This window comes from Notothenia rossii, assembly GCF_949606895.1.
Source record: "Notothenia rossii genome assembly, chromosome: 6".
Lineage (NCBI taxonomy): Eukaryota > Metazoa > Chordata > Actinopteri > Perciformes > Nototheniidae > Notothenia > Notothenia rossii.
This window is the reverse complement of record NC_136909.1, coordinates 49,314,801-49,329,669: the sequence shown is the minus strand read 5'-3', so window position 1 is coordinate 49,329,669 and position 14,869 is coordinate 49,314,801. Positions and strand designations below refer to the sequence as shown.

Here is a 14,869-nt window from a genome sequence, read left to right as displayed (position 1 = left end):
GAATAATGGACAAAGGGAGTACAAATACAAATACAATTTATTGAAATGTGAACCAAAACTTAATCAAACATGTTTTAAATAAAAAGCACATATGGACAGAAGGTGTAAAACTATTAAATGTATAAGTAAACACATTTAGTAAAATAAAGTGACAGACTAGGCCTGTGCAGTTGGTATCAGCTTTGCCCAGCATGGGCTCCTCCATCAGGCCTGGTCCTCCTCGCTGAGGAAAGACCCTCAGTCCTTTCCAAACCAACAGACAGGACGTCCATCGCACAGAGGTTTCTCCCTGAAGTCTCTGCAGCTTTCTGGACACCACGCTGTCTCAATCCGTCCACACTGAATATGAGAGGGGGAAAATGAAAATAACAAATGCTTTTGACAATAAGAAACATAAAGTTGACTGTTGAGTTGCTCAGTTTTTTTAGATTGTCAATACTATTACTGTATAACTAATATATCAGGTTAAGAGGCACAGTCAAATAAAGATTGGTCTTTAAATACATGTTGTATTTTGAATTTTTTGTCTAAAGTCAAGGATCTAGAACTGGTACTTAGTTTTAATGATAGTCTGGTTATTATGCTGTTTGGAGGAGGCCTCACAGGTAAGAGCACTAACTAGCTACCATCACATGTACCTTAGCTTGACTTACATTTATTAAACGTATAATTAAGTGATATCAAAATGTAAATAACTAATGTCATGCAAACATATTAATATTTGCTTGATTCCAGTGTTGAATTTAGCACAATTGCATACAAACGTTAAGGGATTTTAAGATTCTGAAGTATTATGCTAAAAACTCAATAACTTAGATTATTATTTATAGTTTTGCTGAATAGTTTAATGTCCGCTTACCTTTGACACGTAAAATGCCATGGCAGTGTGCAGATGGGGAGCATGTTAGCTTAGCTTGGTAGCTTCAGCTAGCTCTGGAACTTTCAGATCGGTGGCAGCAGGTCCCGCCTCGGCTCCACCTCTTTGCCCTTATTTGGAGCAGGCTGGAGTAGGCGGGAGTTGAACTCTGACGTCAGTGTCGAGCCGTTAGTGGCCGACTCCGCCTACTAAGGGCTTCTCGGCAACTCTGCAGAATCCTATGGGTGACGTCACGGACCCTACGTCCATTTATATATACAGTCTATGATTTGGAGCAGGCGGGAGTTGAACTCTGACGTCACTGTCGAGCCGTTAGTGGCCGACTCTCCGCCTACAAAGCCAGGGCTTCTCGGCAACTCTGCAGATATGGGTGACGTCACGGACCCTACGTCCATGTTATACAGTCTATGGTTAATACACTATGAATACACCATTGACACATCGATTTTGCTAACTATAACTGAACTTATAATATTCCTCACCTCTAGTGAGGGGCCCAGCACTGCATGTGTTTTTCTGTATGTAGCGATCTTATTGTTATTACTTTTCTCTGATACTTAGATTAGGCTGCAGATTAATTTTTTTGAATAAACCTTCTCAACCCCGGTTCCCAATTTCATATTATTCTAAAACTAATGAGCTATCTTAACCTTAACAAAGGCATACAGCTTCGTTTCAATAAGTCGCTCACCCGGCTAACAATGACGTCAACACACCTGCAGAGTTAGCTTAGCTTAATAAGACTAATACTGTAATATTCTAATACGTTTCATATCTTAATTATTTTTGAATAAGCTCTAGTTTCATGAAAGCTACATTAACAAACTAAATGAAAACACATTACATTACACGTCACTTGTTAGACGCTTTTATCCAAAGCGACTAACATACATTCAATACTGTGGGTGGGCAATCCCCACAGGAACAATTTGGGGTGAAGAGTCTTGTCCAAAGACACAGCAGAATGTTTGACTGCAGCGGGATTTCGAAACAGTGCCCCCGTGATCAGGAGATCAGCGCACTAACCACTGAGCCACAACCTCTTTGCAGCTTACCTACAGCTTTATGCATCCGCTGCTGTTAGCTTAGCAACAGTTTAGCTTTGCTTGGCTCTGAAGCCCCCCCTGCTGGTCAACCACCCTGACATCAAATAGTCACTGTCCAGTAATGAACTAATGAATACAAATGAATAAAAAAATAGCCTGTGTTTGACTATCTGAAGACAAATAGTTAATACTTTAAGGGAAATGCTACGAACAAAGCGCCCAACTTATGTTTCAGAGGTTTGATCAAATATGACACTGAATTTGGCACGCACAACAACATGCCAAGTGAAGGCCACATTTTCCATTTATTTTCTGGAATGAATTTCAGTTTAGAAAAAAACGTCTAAAAGTTTTATTCTTAAAGCAGCAAGCTAAAAATTAAAACAATAGGATATCTTCAGATTTACAACACTAATCTGCAACTTAACATGTACAAATGTGCTATTACTTTACCAACAGATATCACATAATTATGGAAAATGATTTGTTCTGATTCTTCTGTGAATTGCAGGCTTCTTATTTCAAACAAAGGCAGAGGCTGAGATTGTAGCTGAGGCAGCAGCTGTCACTCAGGCTGTGTGACCCCCCGTCCCTTCAGCAGGGGCCCCTCCTGTCGTCTTCACTGCTCCTCAGAGACAGCGCTGAAGCACCTTTTGTCTGCATTAAGCTTTGAAAATCAAAAGGCAGGTGTTTATTCTGAACCATCTCAGTTCAGCCAGTCCAGATCATTATCCTCGTCATCGTCACCAAAGAGAGGGGCAGGGGGGGGGTGCCCCTTCAAGCTCTGGACACAAAGGAAAGAGATGATAACATAAATATCGTTACCCTCAGGTAATCATCTTTTAAAGCAGTATGGTGTAGTGATAAAACATCAATGACTGAAGTCGCACTGAAACAAAACACAAGGGAAGTGCGGCAGGGACCTGCACATCCTTCCTCACCATCTCATCCTCCTCTTCTTCCTCGCTGGGTGCTGCGGGGGGTTTGGCAGGAGCTGTGATCTGGAAAAATGGTTCTTCTCCATGTTCCTCTCCCATTCCCTCAGTCAGACTGAGAGAATAGCAGAAAAGGGGTAGAGGCGGGCGGGGAGGAACATAAAGACAGTGAGGAGAAAAGAAAATGGGGATGAAGCAAGCAAGAAACAACAGGTGCGACAAGCAGTTAGTTTGCACGAATCAGGCATACATTGACAGGCAGGGTGGCACAAACATGTTACACATGTTGTCAAGTTCAATTAGATCTGGCCTATTTGTCGTATTGGCCCTCAAAACTGCATTTCTTGTTAATACTTGGAGATACATCGCTAATAAAACAAACAACATATAGCTTAAATCATTGTGTTGGGTTCCAAAGTGGAGCAAATGTTTTTAGATGTATTCTTGAAGGTTTCAGCTCACCTCAGAATTGTTCGAATAGTTTTCAAATATTGCGACTGATGTTTAGACAACAGTCGCAAAGAAACCATTTTTCAAATGTTGTGTTGCATTCAATAATATGTACATTATACAAAAAGTTGGGCAAATTCTTAGAATGACAGTATCTGTCAATATTTGTGTCTCAACCTAACAACGTTTTTATACTGTACTATACATATTTCACTTTGCATTGAAACATAATGTCCAGGACTGCCTACCACCCTCACTGTAGTCAAGTAGTCGAATGAACATGATGCATTCAACAACTGATTTGCATCAACGCCAAAGACGATTTACACTGAGCTTCACAACAAGCCGTGCAATAAATGTGCCTCCTACATTACTGACATATTCAGACAAGCAGTCAGTATCTCCATGTCAGGTCTGTATTGTCAAATAAACCTAGAACCAAATCAATTATCATGACAACATGTGATCCCATCATTAATGGAACCTTAAGAGACATAGTGGATCATCTCTTATGTTCCTCCTGCTGTACGATGTTCTTTCTACAGGCATCTCAACGATGTGTCGCATTCAACAATATATATTCTGTAGTTAGATTTTAAATGTGTTATCCTAAGAAAAGTCTACATCGGATTCATGACAGGTCTGTTCCTACCTGTGCTCTTATAAGGATGAACCCCTTAGCTCTGGTAAATGAAGGCATGTGTCAGTTGATTCTTATTGGAGGGTAAAGCCCCACCAGTCACCAATGAAGAGCATGAGAATGCAGTTGAATTCTGAGAGGTAGGAGCATCGAACTCCAAAAGAAAAAAGACTCCAATATCTCAGAAGTAGAGTAACTTCTGCATTAAGTCCATGCCAAACTAACTTTATATATGGTAGTGTGGATATAAAATAACACAAAATAAGATACATACATTATGCTTTGGATAGTTTCTTCAATGTTAAACCATACACTTGTTTCTACAAGAAGTAAAGAAAACCTGAATTGAAAATATTCTCAGCAGTTCCAAATCTGTCAGGCATGCTTTGATATCATTTGAGGTTGTGCACAGGTTGCACTTTTAGTTTTTAAGTTTGATTTCTTTGTAGTTTTACTAAAGACTATCCCCCTGTGCTGAGCCAGGCATAAGTATATGTACTATATGTGACCTCATCAGGTTACATATAGTACATATACTTAGTTCCTGCCAGGACTCACCTGGGCTCCTCTCCTGAGCTGTCTGGTAGTGAATTGGGAGGTGGGGGAGGGTTGGCGGGGGGGCCAAAGGCTTTCTGGGAGCCGTCCTGCATTTCTGCTTCTCTCTCTCTTTCACTCTCTTTGCTCCCCTCACTGCTGTGAGTCCCCTCTGACACAGGTTCCTGTCTGTGCTCAGCTGCTGGGCTCTCTTCAGGTATATTATGTGGGTCAGCAGACTCAAAGGTTTCTTTTTGCTTTGAGGAGATTTCCTGCTCCACTTCACACTCTGCCGTTTCATGCAGTTTGGGTTCAGTTGCAGAAAGGGGGCTGAGATCAGTGGCTGGGCTTACTGTCTCTGACTCAGGAAGTGTCTCCGTCTCTGCTGCCACGTCCTCATCCGTCTGGCTCTCACTCACTTGCTGAGAATCTGATTCGGCTTCAAATTCTTTCTCTTGGACTTCTCTGTCGACATTCACATGTATATTCTGCACTGTCTCCTGTCTCTGTTTCACATCATCACTTTCCTCTTCCTCCTCTTCCGCTTCCTTCTTTTTCTGTCCCAGTGAAGATCTGTCTGTGCCAGTGAGCAGCTGCAGGGTCACATTCTGGAAAAATACCCATATATTAAATAAAGTTCATAATTTGATCACATCTCTCTTATTGTGTATCCGTCTGGAGCCCAGCACTCAATAAGCAATAACAAGCTTTGAACAAATCTGAACAAAATACATTTCATCAATGTAGAATTAAGTATGAAGTATAATTTATCAAGCTTTGATGTTTCCATAAATCTCTCGTTTATTAAATAGATTTTCAAGTGTTTAAATGCCCCAGAACTAGTCAGTGAAAAATAACAAAAGGTAAGATATAACAGTGAGGAGTCAGTCAGTGGAGACTGCAAAGCAGCTCCTACTAGTACCTTCAGTCAGCCTCTTTACAATTAGAAGCCCACAGTTTAGGAACATCCTGCCATCAGCTTTATTAGATTACTGTATTACGTGTTTGTATTTGTTACCACTCCACCAGGGGACAAGGACTAATAAGTACATCTAAAGTCCCAGAGACCTTTATTGATCCCCGTATGGCAATGCAGGTGTAACAGGAATAAGAAAGAAACACAGGACAGTACACAGAAGAGTTCACACAAGAACATAAAAACATAAACATTTAATTATTAATAGAAAAACACAATAATCGAGGGAAATTCAATGAGCAGCTGAATGTACATATATTCAGATACGAGTGAATATAGTTAAATATTTACTGTATGTACATGTGCAGGTTAAAGTCATATGTGTATATACAGTGCAGGTTGTTTTTGGATGGGTTACATGGTTAACCCTTGACAGTGCAGCCTGATGTACTGTCAAGGGTGCTCCTTTGTGTACACAAAGGAGTGTACCAGACACTGTGAGGTGTGTGTCTGTAGAACTGCATTAAATAGCACCTAGTGTGTCAATAAACCTGTGAGTGTGAGTGTGTGTGTGTTTGAGCGAGTGTGTGTGTGAGCGTGTGTGTGTGTGAGCATGTGTGTGTGAGTGTGAGTGTGAGTGTGAGTGTGAGTGTGAGTGTGTGTGTGTTTTATTTGAGTTGGAGCACATTTCGAACTGTTAACATATTAAAAAAAAAAAAACCCGACAATCTCCAAATGTAAGGTGCTGGAAACGTGGAATGTTTAAATATGACCTATACTTTTCTAAATATTTGTGAATCAACACTTTTTTTAAGCTGTTCTTCATCATTTCTAATGTCATTGTGTGAGCTCTCTCACGTCATGAGGTAAAAAGTCAAATATTTCCTTGGATCAAGTAAAGCAAAAGTTATAAGGGCCAGGAGAGGAACATACTAGTTAAGTACAAGTACCTTTAAAAATGTTACTTATGTATCTGTGTACATCTGACACGGCCAAATACATTTTAGCTGCGACTTTGCAAATGGTCCACAGGTACACCTTTTGCAGATGTGTGTGTGTGTGTGTGTGTGTGTGTGTGTGTGTGTGTGTGTGTGTGTGTGTGTGTGTGTGTGTGTGTGTGTGTGTGTGTGTGTGTGTGTGTGTGTGTGTGTGTGTGTGTGTGTGTGTGTGTGTGTGTGTGTGTGTGTGTGTGTGTGTGTGTGTGTGAAACGTCTTCACCTTGATAGTAGTGACGATCACCCCCAGCACAGCCTGGCCACTGTAAGACTCACTGAGGTCAAACTGTCCTCTCAGAGAGTGAAACACTCCGTTCATCACGCGCTTCACCTGCAGAAACACACAGCTTCACGTCAAAGGGATGGAATGTATAGCTCTTCATATTTTGCCTGCATAAAACTCCTACATAAAGCAGATATCAAATTGAAACACAAGTTGTAGAAATGTAAATTGTTACATTCATACATTCATACCCCCTGTAGTTCGGACTTCCTTTTTGTGTGTTGGGAAGCTAGAACTGAGAGTGAGAGGGGCCTACACTGACATCTAGAGGCTCTAATGAGCTATTGTTAATCATTCTGGATTTGTATTCTCTCCTTTTGTCTTTTAATGAATGATGGGAAAACCGGAAGACATTTTTTTAGGGTTGATGGAGGAACCCCACCTCTGCTGAAGAGTCCCCAGAAGCCTGCTGCTCAGAGCCTTGCTGCTCCAGTTCAGCTACTCTTCTTTCCAGAGCCTCCCTCACAAACACTGCTGCTGCTTGCTGCTCCAAGGTTGTGTACTAAGAAATAAAAAGAGGCAAACATTTACTTTAATACGATGTCTGATGCCGCAAACCCACTACACAGCCTCGCTCGGTATGGCTTGGCCTCGTTAGGACTGGCTCAGTTAATGGCGCGTTTCCATTACAGTTTAGGAACTATAGATACTAATCTATAATAACGCAATTCATGGTTTTTACTAACCGGTATCAGTATGTTGTTACTTCGGCATTATTTTGAAATGTGTATTACAATTAAATCACGGTCAAATATGTTCATCTTGTTGTAGTTGTAGCCCCCTTGCCAGCAATTCTCTCTCTAGTTTAGCATACTCAGCCCGACTCAGCCTGGTTGTTGGCCCGGAAAGAACCTCGATTTTATGGCGCCAGAAAACTGTAAAATAGTACCCGCTAGCCGGAACTACGCTAAGTGGAAACGCAACCAATAACGGGCCCCGCACGGCTCGGCACGCTTAAAGCGAGCTCCGCGCTGTAATGGAAATGCGCCATTAATGTCCTGACAGATGCATTCCCTGCCAGTGAAGAGCATAGTGTCTGACAGCAGCTCCCCCATCTTACGCTCTCCTGCAGGGCCTGTAGCTCCTCAGTCTGCCCGCGGTGTTGGAGCAAAGTCTGTTCTTCAACATGTCTTGACTGCTTCACAGCCCTGAACTGTTGAGAGTGAAACAGAGGCAAAAATAAGGCAATCATCATATAGTAACTCTCCACTATGTCAAGCCAACTTGTGTCCAATTATGGTGAATCCAAGTAAAAAAAGGTTCGGACTTATTTTATTTTTTTAGTATTTTAATTTTCAGTTTTCTACTTTGAGAACTAATCATCATTTCATCATCTAATTGTTTCAGTTTAATAACAAAATCAGTTGTGAAAACAAAAGGTTAGAAAGCTGGCTAGTTAGCAGTTTGATATTTTTAAACTAACTAGCTAGCCTACAGAATTTCAAGCTGCATTGTGTACTTGTTTTCTTTGGTGAAAGCTGTTTGAGCCTTACGTTTTTGGTACATGTATGAACGGCTGGATAGTTTTGTTCCTTACAAAGTTCATTAGATATGTTGAAGCTGAAGTAATGTACAGAAATCATTAATGCCATATTATACTTCGCCTGCTCCTTATTATGATCTTAACCCATGACCCAACATTAAAAGACAAAACCAAAACATAATATTAAAGATACTACATTATTATTCAAATGGATATCCAGCATTATACATTTGTTGGAAAGATATCAGGAGTTTCAGTCCGGTGTGGGCAACGTTCAAAAAGCCCCTGAGCCAACATGTCTCATAATGTGCAAATGTAGAGTTCCAATCAATAACCAATGAGACAGACTTGCTGATTGAATATGTTGGAGTGTGTGTTGTCCACCTTGTCCTGCAGCTGGGTGAGCCTGTCCTGCAGAGCGTCTCTCTGCTCGCAGACCTCAGCCAGCTCTCTGCTGTGCTGCTCTCTGCTACCGGCCATCATCTGCTCACACCTCCCCCTCCACTGCTCCTCCAGCTCCGCCTGCGGCTGACATAGCTGCAACACACGCAGGCCACAGAACATGAGGGATGCAATGCTACCAATGAAGTCACTTGACATAAACTATTTTATAAAACATACTATAAAGGACCAAAGCCTCTCGCCACATCCATTGACTATTATCCACCCCAGAAAAACTGTTTGCATTACATTTATGTGAACAACATTTAGCACATTTCTGCTCCACACTACCTCTTTAGAATCTACACAGCTCTACACTATTTTTTTTTAAATAATTGTACTGTTTTTTGCTACGTATTCTTCTTTCTGTGTCTTTGTATGCACCATACCAAAGCAAATTCCTCATATTTGTAAACCTACTTGGTAAGAAAAACAATTCTGATTCTGGTATTATTAACTCATTCAGAATATTTGTAAGGGAATTCAGAGAGATGAACAATTGCAAGTTATTGAACCATCACGTTATCATTTATATTTCAAAAGTGGCTCTGATTGGCCCACCTGCTCTGCTGCAGTGGTGTTGGTGCTGCTCCTGGCCTTGCGCAGCAGAGCTCTCAGATTGTCTTGCTCCAGCTGGCTGCTCTTCCGGAGCTCCTCAACCTCCTCGTCCCGACGCTGACGCTCAGCCTGCCACTTCTGCCTCCTTTCAGAGAGTGTCTTAAAGGAATGGGAAATAACTGTCAACATTTACTGGCAACTAGTTCACATTTCAAACACTCTCCTTGAATTAGTTCTGTAACACATCATCTTTGACTCTCTATGTGTTCTGACTGAAGAGAACCTGTGGACACAAACACTAAGTGGACATACTCGTTCCAGGCTGTCTTTATCAGTCTTCAGGTCCTGCACTTCCTCCTCCATGTTGTTGACTCTCAGCTCCATCTCTTTGCGTCTTTGCTTCTCTGAGCGGTACTGAGCCTGGGCCCTCTCTGCTGCCTCCTTCAGCTCTGGAACACACATTACATGACATGTTAGACGCTTCTATCCAAAGCGACTTACATACTCAATACTGTGGACAATCCCCAACTCGCTCAACTTAGTACGGTTATGTTATGCCTCGTTAGCCCTGGCTCACTTTAATGCTGTTGCCATTACAGTTTAGGAGCTGGGGCAGTAACTATAGTAACGTAGTGTAGGCGGAGCCGTGACGTCATCTTCAATGAGCACCCCATAAAACCAACATCAGCCGTTAGCTCTTAGCACTCAGAGCTCACAGCTCCTCATATCTGTTCAGAAACTAGACAAAAGTTAAAGTACAAACCACAGACTGTCTGTGTCATGGCGAATACAGTCCCTGGTTTATTTATGTCTGTATAGGCCGTTGCTGTGAGTGTGGACGGTCGGAGCACATTTTTAAACGATTTTTGGTCGAGCCAAAGTGCTGTACATATAATAAAAATACCCTACAGTAAAGACACTATACAGCAAATACAACAGCACAGTTTGTGCAGAATATCAGTATGAGAAAACGACACCCTCTGTCCTTAGACACTCACATCGTACAAGGAAAAACTTCCGGAGAAAACCCACAGTTTAAAGGGGAAAATGGGAGAAACCTCAGGGAGAGCAACAGAGGAGAGATTCCTCTCCCAGGACGGACAGACGTGCAATAGATGCCGTGTGTAAGAGATAATACATTTTACAGAGTAGGTAGACCGAATGTTTGCAAATGCATGTGTCTGTAATAAGATGCAGCATCACGCATTTTAAAACGCTTTTCGTCTGCAGACTTGTCAAAGCATTAATTCATGGTTTTTACTAACCGGTATCAGTATGTTGTTACTTCGGCATCATTTTGAAACGTGTATTACAATTAAATCACGGTCAAATATGTTCATCTTGTTGTAGTTGTTGCCCCCTTGCCAGCGATTCTCTCTAGTTTAGTAAACTCAGCCCGACTCAGCCCTGTTTGTTGGCCCCGATAGAACCACCATTTTGTCGGGCCAGAAAAAAGGTGAAAAATTAGTCCCGGGACGGAACTAGGCATAGTGGAAACAAAACCTAAAACGGGCCCGGCACGACACAGCACGCTTAAACCGCGCTCCGCGTCATGGTGGAATTGCGCCCATTAGTGTGTTACATTCTTGGTTACCAACATTCAGTCTTCTACACTTGGGTCCATGTTCATGCTACAAGAAGATACCTTCATTTGACTGTTGACATTTTTCCTGTAAAAAGTCAGTTTTTCACACACCAGAATCATAGTGTTATTCAGGTGATGATGAAGACAGGCAGGGGCAGACTGGCCATTGGGAGAACCGGTACCGAAGTGGGCCCGTTGACAATTGACTAGCGGTACCGAGATGGGCCGTTCGGCCTGTCGAGTTTCCCGGGCTGATTTTTAGTCCCAGTCCGCCCCTGAAGACAGGTCAGGGTGAACCCCAAGCTAAGATTCACATGACTCCATTCTTTAGACTAGAGGCACTGATACCAATCCCATTGCAGACCAAAGCCTGGAAAGATGTATCTACTAACAACTGCTATGTATTATGTCTGATATACAGTAGTTTACTCCTCTGTCCAACACAGTAGGTTATTTTCCTGCATTCACTTGCTGTCGCTGGAAACACTCAGAGAGCACAACATGTAAATAAACCTGCTGCTGAAAATATTCCAAAACAAATGCACTATTTCTTCTTGCGTCATGTAATGTTTCATAAAAAACTACAGTAGCTGTTGGGAGAACTTGGGAGAAATGTTTGTCTTTAGTCAGAAGTTGGCTTGCCTGCAATGAGAGACATACTAACAGTGCTGGTTTTGGTCTTATAAGTGACTACCTCCAGATCTGTCTACACACAAAACATTAAATTGTAGATTAATCACCTAAAGAAAATAGTCCCCAACAAATGCTCTAATTCCTTTAGTTTGAGTATTTGAAAGCTACAGTGGCAGCTGTCACAGGAAATACATCATTGAGCCTTTTGAAAGATTAAACATTTCAGACCTGTTTTGAAAGATACATATTTTCATTATTTATTAATGTATCTTCCCCTCACTATGTGTTAAAGAAACATTACATGAGATGAGGCTGAGCAGGATTCTTTCACCTGGCGAACACATAATAGGTCAAGCACGTAAGCAAAGCAGCACAAAGGCCTGGAGGACAAACTCCACTGACCTCTGAAGTGAGTGTAACCACGAACATTCTGTCGGTTATTAACTTCTGCTTTTGGAGGCTGCTCTTTTCTATTGCTGTTGATTGTACTGCTTTTTACAGAGAGTAAATAGTTTGTCCACCAATTCATATTAATGATTGTAGAATGCATCAGTCTGCTCTTTGGTCATAACGTTGAACACCTCTCTAAAACAGTTCCAACAAGCTGAAGACTACCCTGTTCATGAAGTAAGGATTTATTGCAGGATTGTTGCTTTAAATCAATAATAAGTAGGGATGGGTATTGTTTGAAATGTATCGATTCCGGTTCTGCTTATTGATTCCGGTTCTACCTAATTGCTGCAGGTCTCCCTTGAAAAAGAGATCTATGATCTCAATGGGACCAATCTAGATAAATAAAGGTTTGAAATGAAATGAAACAAAATCGATTCCCCGTTTCGATTCCAAAATTGTAAAAGAAAGAGGTCAAACGTTTAGATAACAAAAATATCTTTATTCTTTTAAGCTTTAACTGACATTTTTACAAATTAAAAAATATACATGCAATACAAATGTATTGCACAATAGCCATGCTTTATTTTAACTGAGCTATGCCTGTGGCAAGCTATTAACAGGCATTAAACTGTGCCTTGTCTTTTTCTTTTTTAGTGTAGTGGAGCCTCACTTTAGAGCGTTTACCGCGATCCATCTTTGGTGTTATGAAGTGACTGAGCTTGTGAACTGTCTACGGGAGTGCGGTGGGAGCCTCGCTGCTGGGAAACTGTGGACCTCTGTCGCCTGTCAGCGCAACTTACTTGATGCCGTTTAAAAAAATTAAGGGCGGTGCCGGCCGTCAGCGTACCGAGCCGGCCGTCAACAGCCCGCTGACGACCGGCCGTTCTGTGATTCTCCAGAACACACAGATGGCCAGTCCGCCCTTACCCTGTATTCCACCAGGTCGCCGCGGCGCAGACGGACCCGGTGGAATACAGGTCTACCGCGTGTAGGAACCGTTAAGCAGAACAGAAATTGTGTATTTTGTATGGGTACCTGGTACCTGGCATTTTCTTATCGGTTCTCATCTGGAACCGAGTTTCGGTTCCCAACACTAACAATAAGTAGTATAGCACTAACCTTCCAGCTGTATTTCCATGGCAACGATGCGCTGGCAGTGCCTCTCGCTGTCCTGCAGAGCTGAGGTCAGTTTGTTCTGCAGCTCCGCCGCCTTCTGCTGCTGAGCTGCGGCTTCCAGCTGCAGCTGAGACATCTGGGCCGTGGAGGCAGTCAGATCCTCAGTCAGACGCACCTGATGGAGACGCAAAGAGGGAGGTGTGAGAGGGGGGGGGGGGGGGGGGGTACCAGTGACTAGAGTGAAGTGAAGCCCTGGTCAGACAATGGAACAACAAAGAGAGGCCTAACGTGTGGTTCCGGGTGCTGGTGAGTGAGCAGCATGAACCTGTGGGAGGAACATGGTGAGTGATGGCAGATGGAGTAAGAGACAGGATGAAAAAAGTTAGTTTTAATGTCAATGAAGTGTGACATAAACAGGATGAGCCAGGGGCAGCGTCAGATCTGGGTCAAATAGTAGCTGCATATGATACTTTTGGTGCTGGACAGTTGGAAATGGGGCTTGATCGTGATTAACCAGATCAGCTGTTAAATTCTAGAATTGCATCCAAAGTGATTGGGTTGATTTGAAACCTGTGACTTGTTTGGGAGACGTATCTGTCGTGCTCCTCAAAAAAGATTTCAGGAAGAGAGTGTTTATCTTCCTTCAAACTGTCCATGGCAAACTCAGTGAGGATCTCTTAGCTTTGTGTGCTCAAAACAGAAAATGTGCAGATACTATGTGACCCTGTCTGCTACAGAACACAGAGAAAACTGGCTCACCTGGCCCAGGTCCTGAGGCAGTGCATGCTGGGAAGAGAGAGCAGTAAATGCTAGATTTTCTTAAGAGCAGCACTGCAGCATAAGTAATCAGGCGCTGGTCGAGTGAAGTACGTATCATTAACATCAGAGGTGAAGCAGGAACAGAATGATTTAAAAAACAACCCCAGCGTATTAAACAAGTTCCAGGTGGAACTAAAGTCTGATTCAACACTTGATTATATTTCACATCATTCATCCACATCTGTAAAGTAACTAAAGGGATTCAATACATGTAGTGGAGGAAATGTACACCATTTACCTCTGAATTGTACTGGGGTAGAAATAAAAAGTAGCAACAAATTGAAATACTCAATAAAAGTACAAGTAACTCAAAATTGTACTTAAGTACAGTACATGTAATCAGTTACTTTACAGCAGTGCTCAGCTGCTCCCCTCTCACCTTGTCCTGCTCCGCCTGCAGCAGTCGGGCCTGGTTCTGCTCGCTGGAGGACTTGAGGGAGTCGTTCCTCTGCTCCATGACCAAGTGACTCTGCTCCATGTACCTGCAGTGCACACCAACAGCAGCACACAACACACCCAGCTCACTACACACACACTGACACTCTTCTAGAGCTGCAGTCAGCGTAGGCTGTTGACTGTCAGAGGGACAGTGAAGAGGGCATACTGTTATACCTCTTCAATATTTTGTATTGTCATCTGCATGCCAATCGCCTATCGTTTTTTTTTAAATAGCAATGTGTGACATCAGATAATAGCTTACACAAATCTTTAAGTCCATTAAAATGCCATTTTTATTCTTTTCATCGTCCACCAATTTCAACAATGTTTCTAAGAAAATGAGACAATGTATTCGTTTTAAAGAAAATAATGCTTTTGGAACCATTATGAACTTAATGAATAAATGAAACACACCACTTAATGCTGCTATCAAACATAAGAGCTCCACGTTACATCTTTGACATGTATGGCTGGTGACACAGTGATGTCATGATGTTCTGTCTGTGACTCACCTCTGGTTCTGGTTTATGAGCTCCCCAATCTTACGGTTCTGCTCCTCAATACGAGAGCTTTTATCAAAGACTTCTTTTTTTAAACATTCATTTTCCTAAAAGGCAAAAATAAGCTTTAGGAATACAGTTGGAATTCTGTCCCAGTACACCTATCTATTATTATGATATTAAAAAAGTTGCTCCTAGAACACAAGGCAGCGTTTGTTCAGGCGTGT

The 14,869-nt window shown here is 42.1% G+C and overlaps 1 protein-coding gene across 6 annotated transcripts in view; it reads right to left on the bottom strand.

Annotated features, from left to right (window-relative positions):
• Nucleotides 1-2,209: 2,209 nt before the first annotated feature.
• The window catches only part of fkbp15b (FKBP prolyl isomerase family member 15b), a 45,525-nt gene continuing 32,865 nt past the window's right edge, over nt 2,210-14,869 (bottom strand). For 4 of the 6 annotated variants that reach the window (XM_079686849.1, XM_079686846.1, XM_079686850.1 and 1 more), the window contains 13 exons: nt 14,655-14,749; nt 14,084-14,186; nt 13,645-13,671; nt 12,889-13,060; nt 9,471-9,607; nt 9,162-9,317; nt 8,544-8,696; nt 7,737-7,829; nt 7,059-7,178; nt 6,617-6,724; nt 4,507-5,090; nt 2,865-2,973; nt 2,210-2,707 (listed from right to left, as the gene is read on the bottom strand). In XM_079686849.1, the coding sequence (XP_079542975.1) occupies nt 2,630-2,707; nt 2,865-2,973; nt 4,507-5,090; nt 6,617-6,724; nt 7,059-7,178; nt 7,737-7,829; nt 8,544-8,696; nt 9,162-9,317; nt 9,471-9,607; nt 12,889-13,060; nt 13,645-13,671; nt 14,084-14,186; nt 14,655-14,749 (1,935 nt within the window). In that variant the 3' untranslated portion in view covers nt 2,210-2,629. The remainder of the gene's footprint in view (nt 2,708-2,864; nt 2,974-4,506; nt 5,091-6,616; nt 6,725-7,058; nt 7,179-7,736; nt 7,830-8,543; nt 8,697-9,161; nt 9,318-9,470; nt 9,608-12,888; nt 13,061-13,644; nt 13,672-14,083; nt 14,187-14,654; nt 14,750-14,869) is intronic. The other 2 variants (XR_013809237.1, XM_079686848.1) reach the window with 2 other exon arrangements.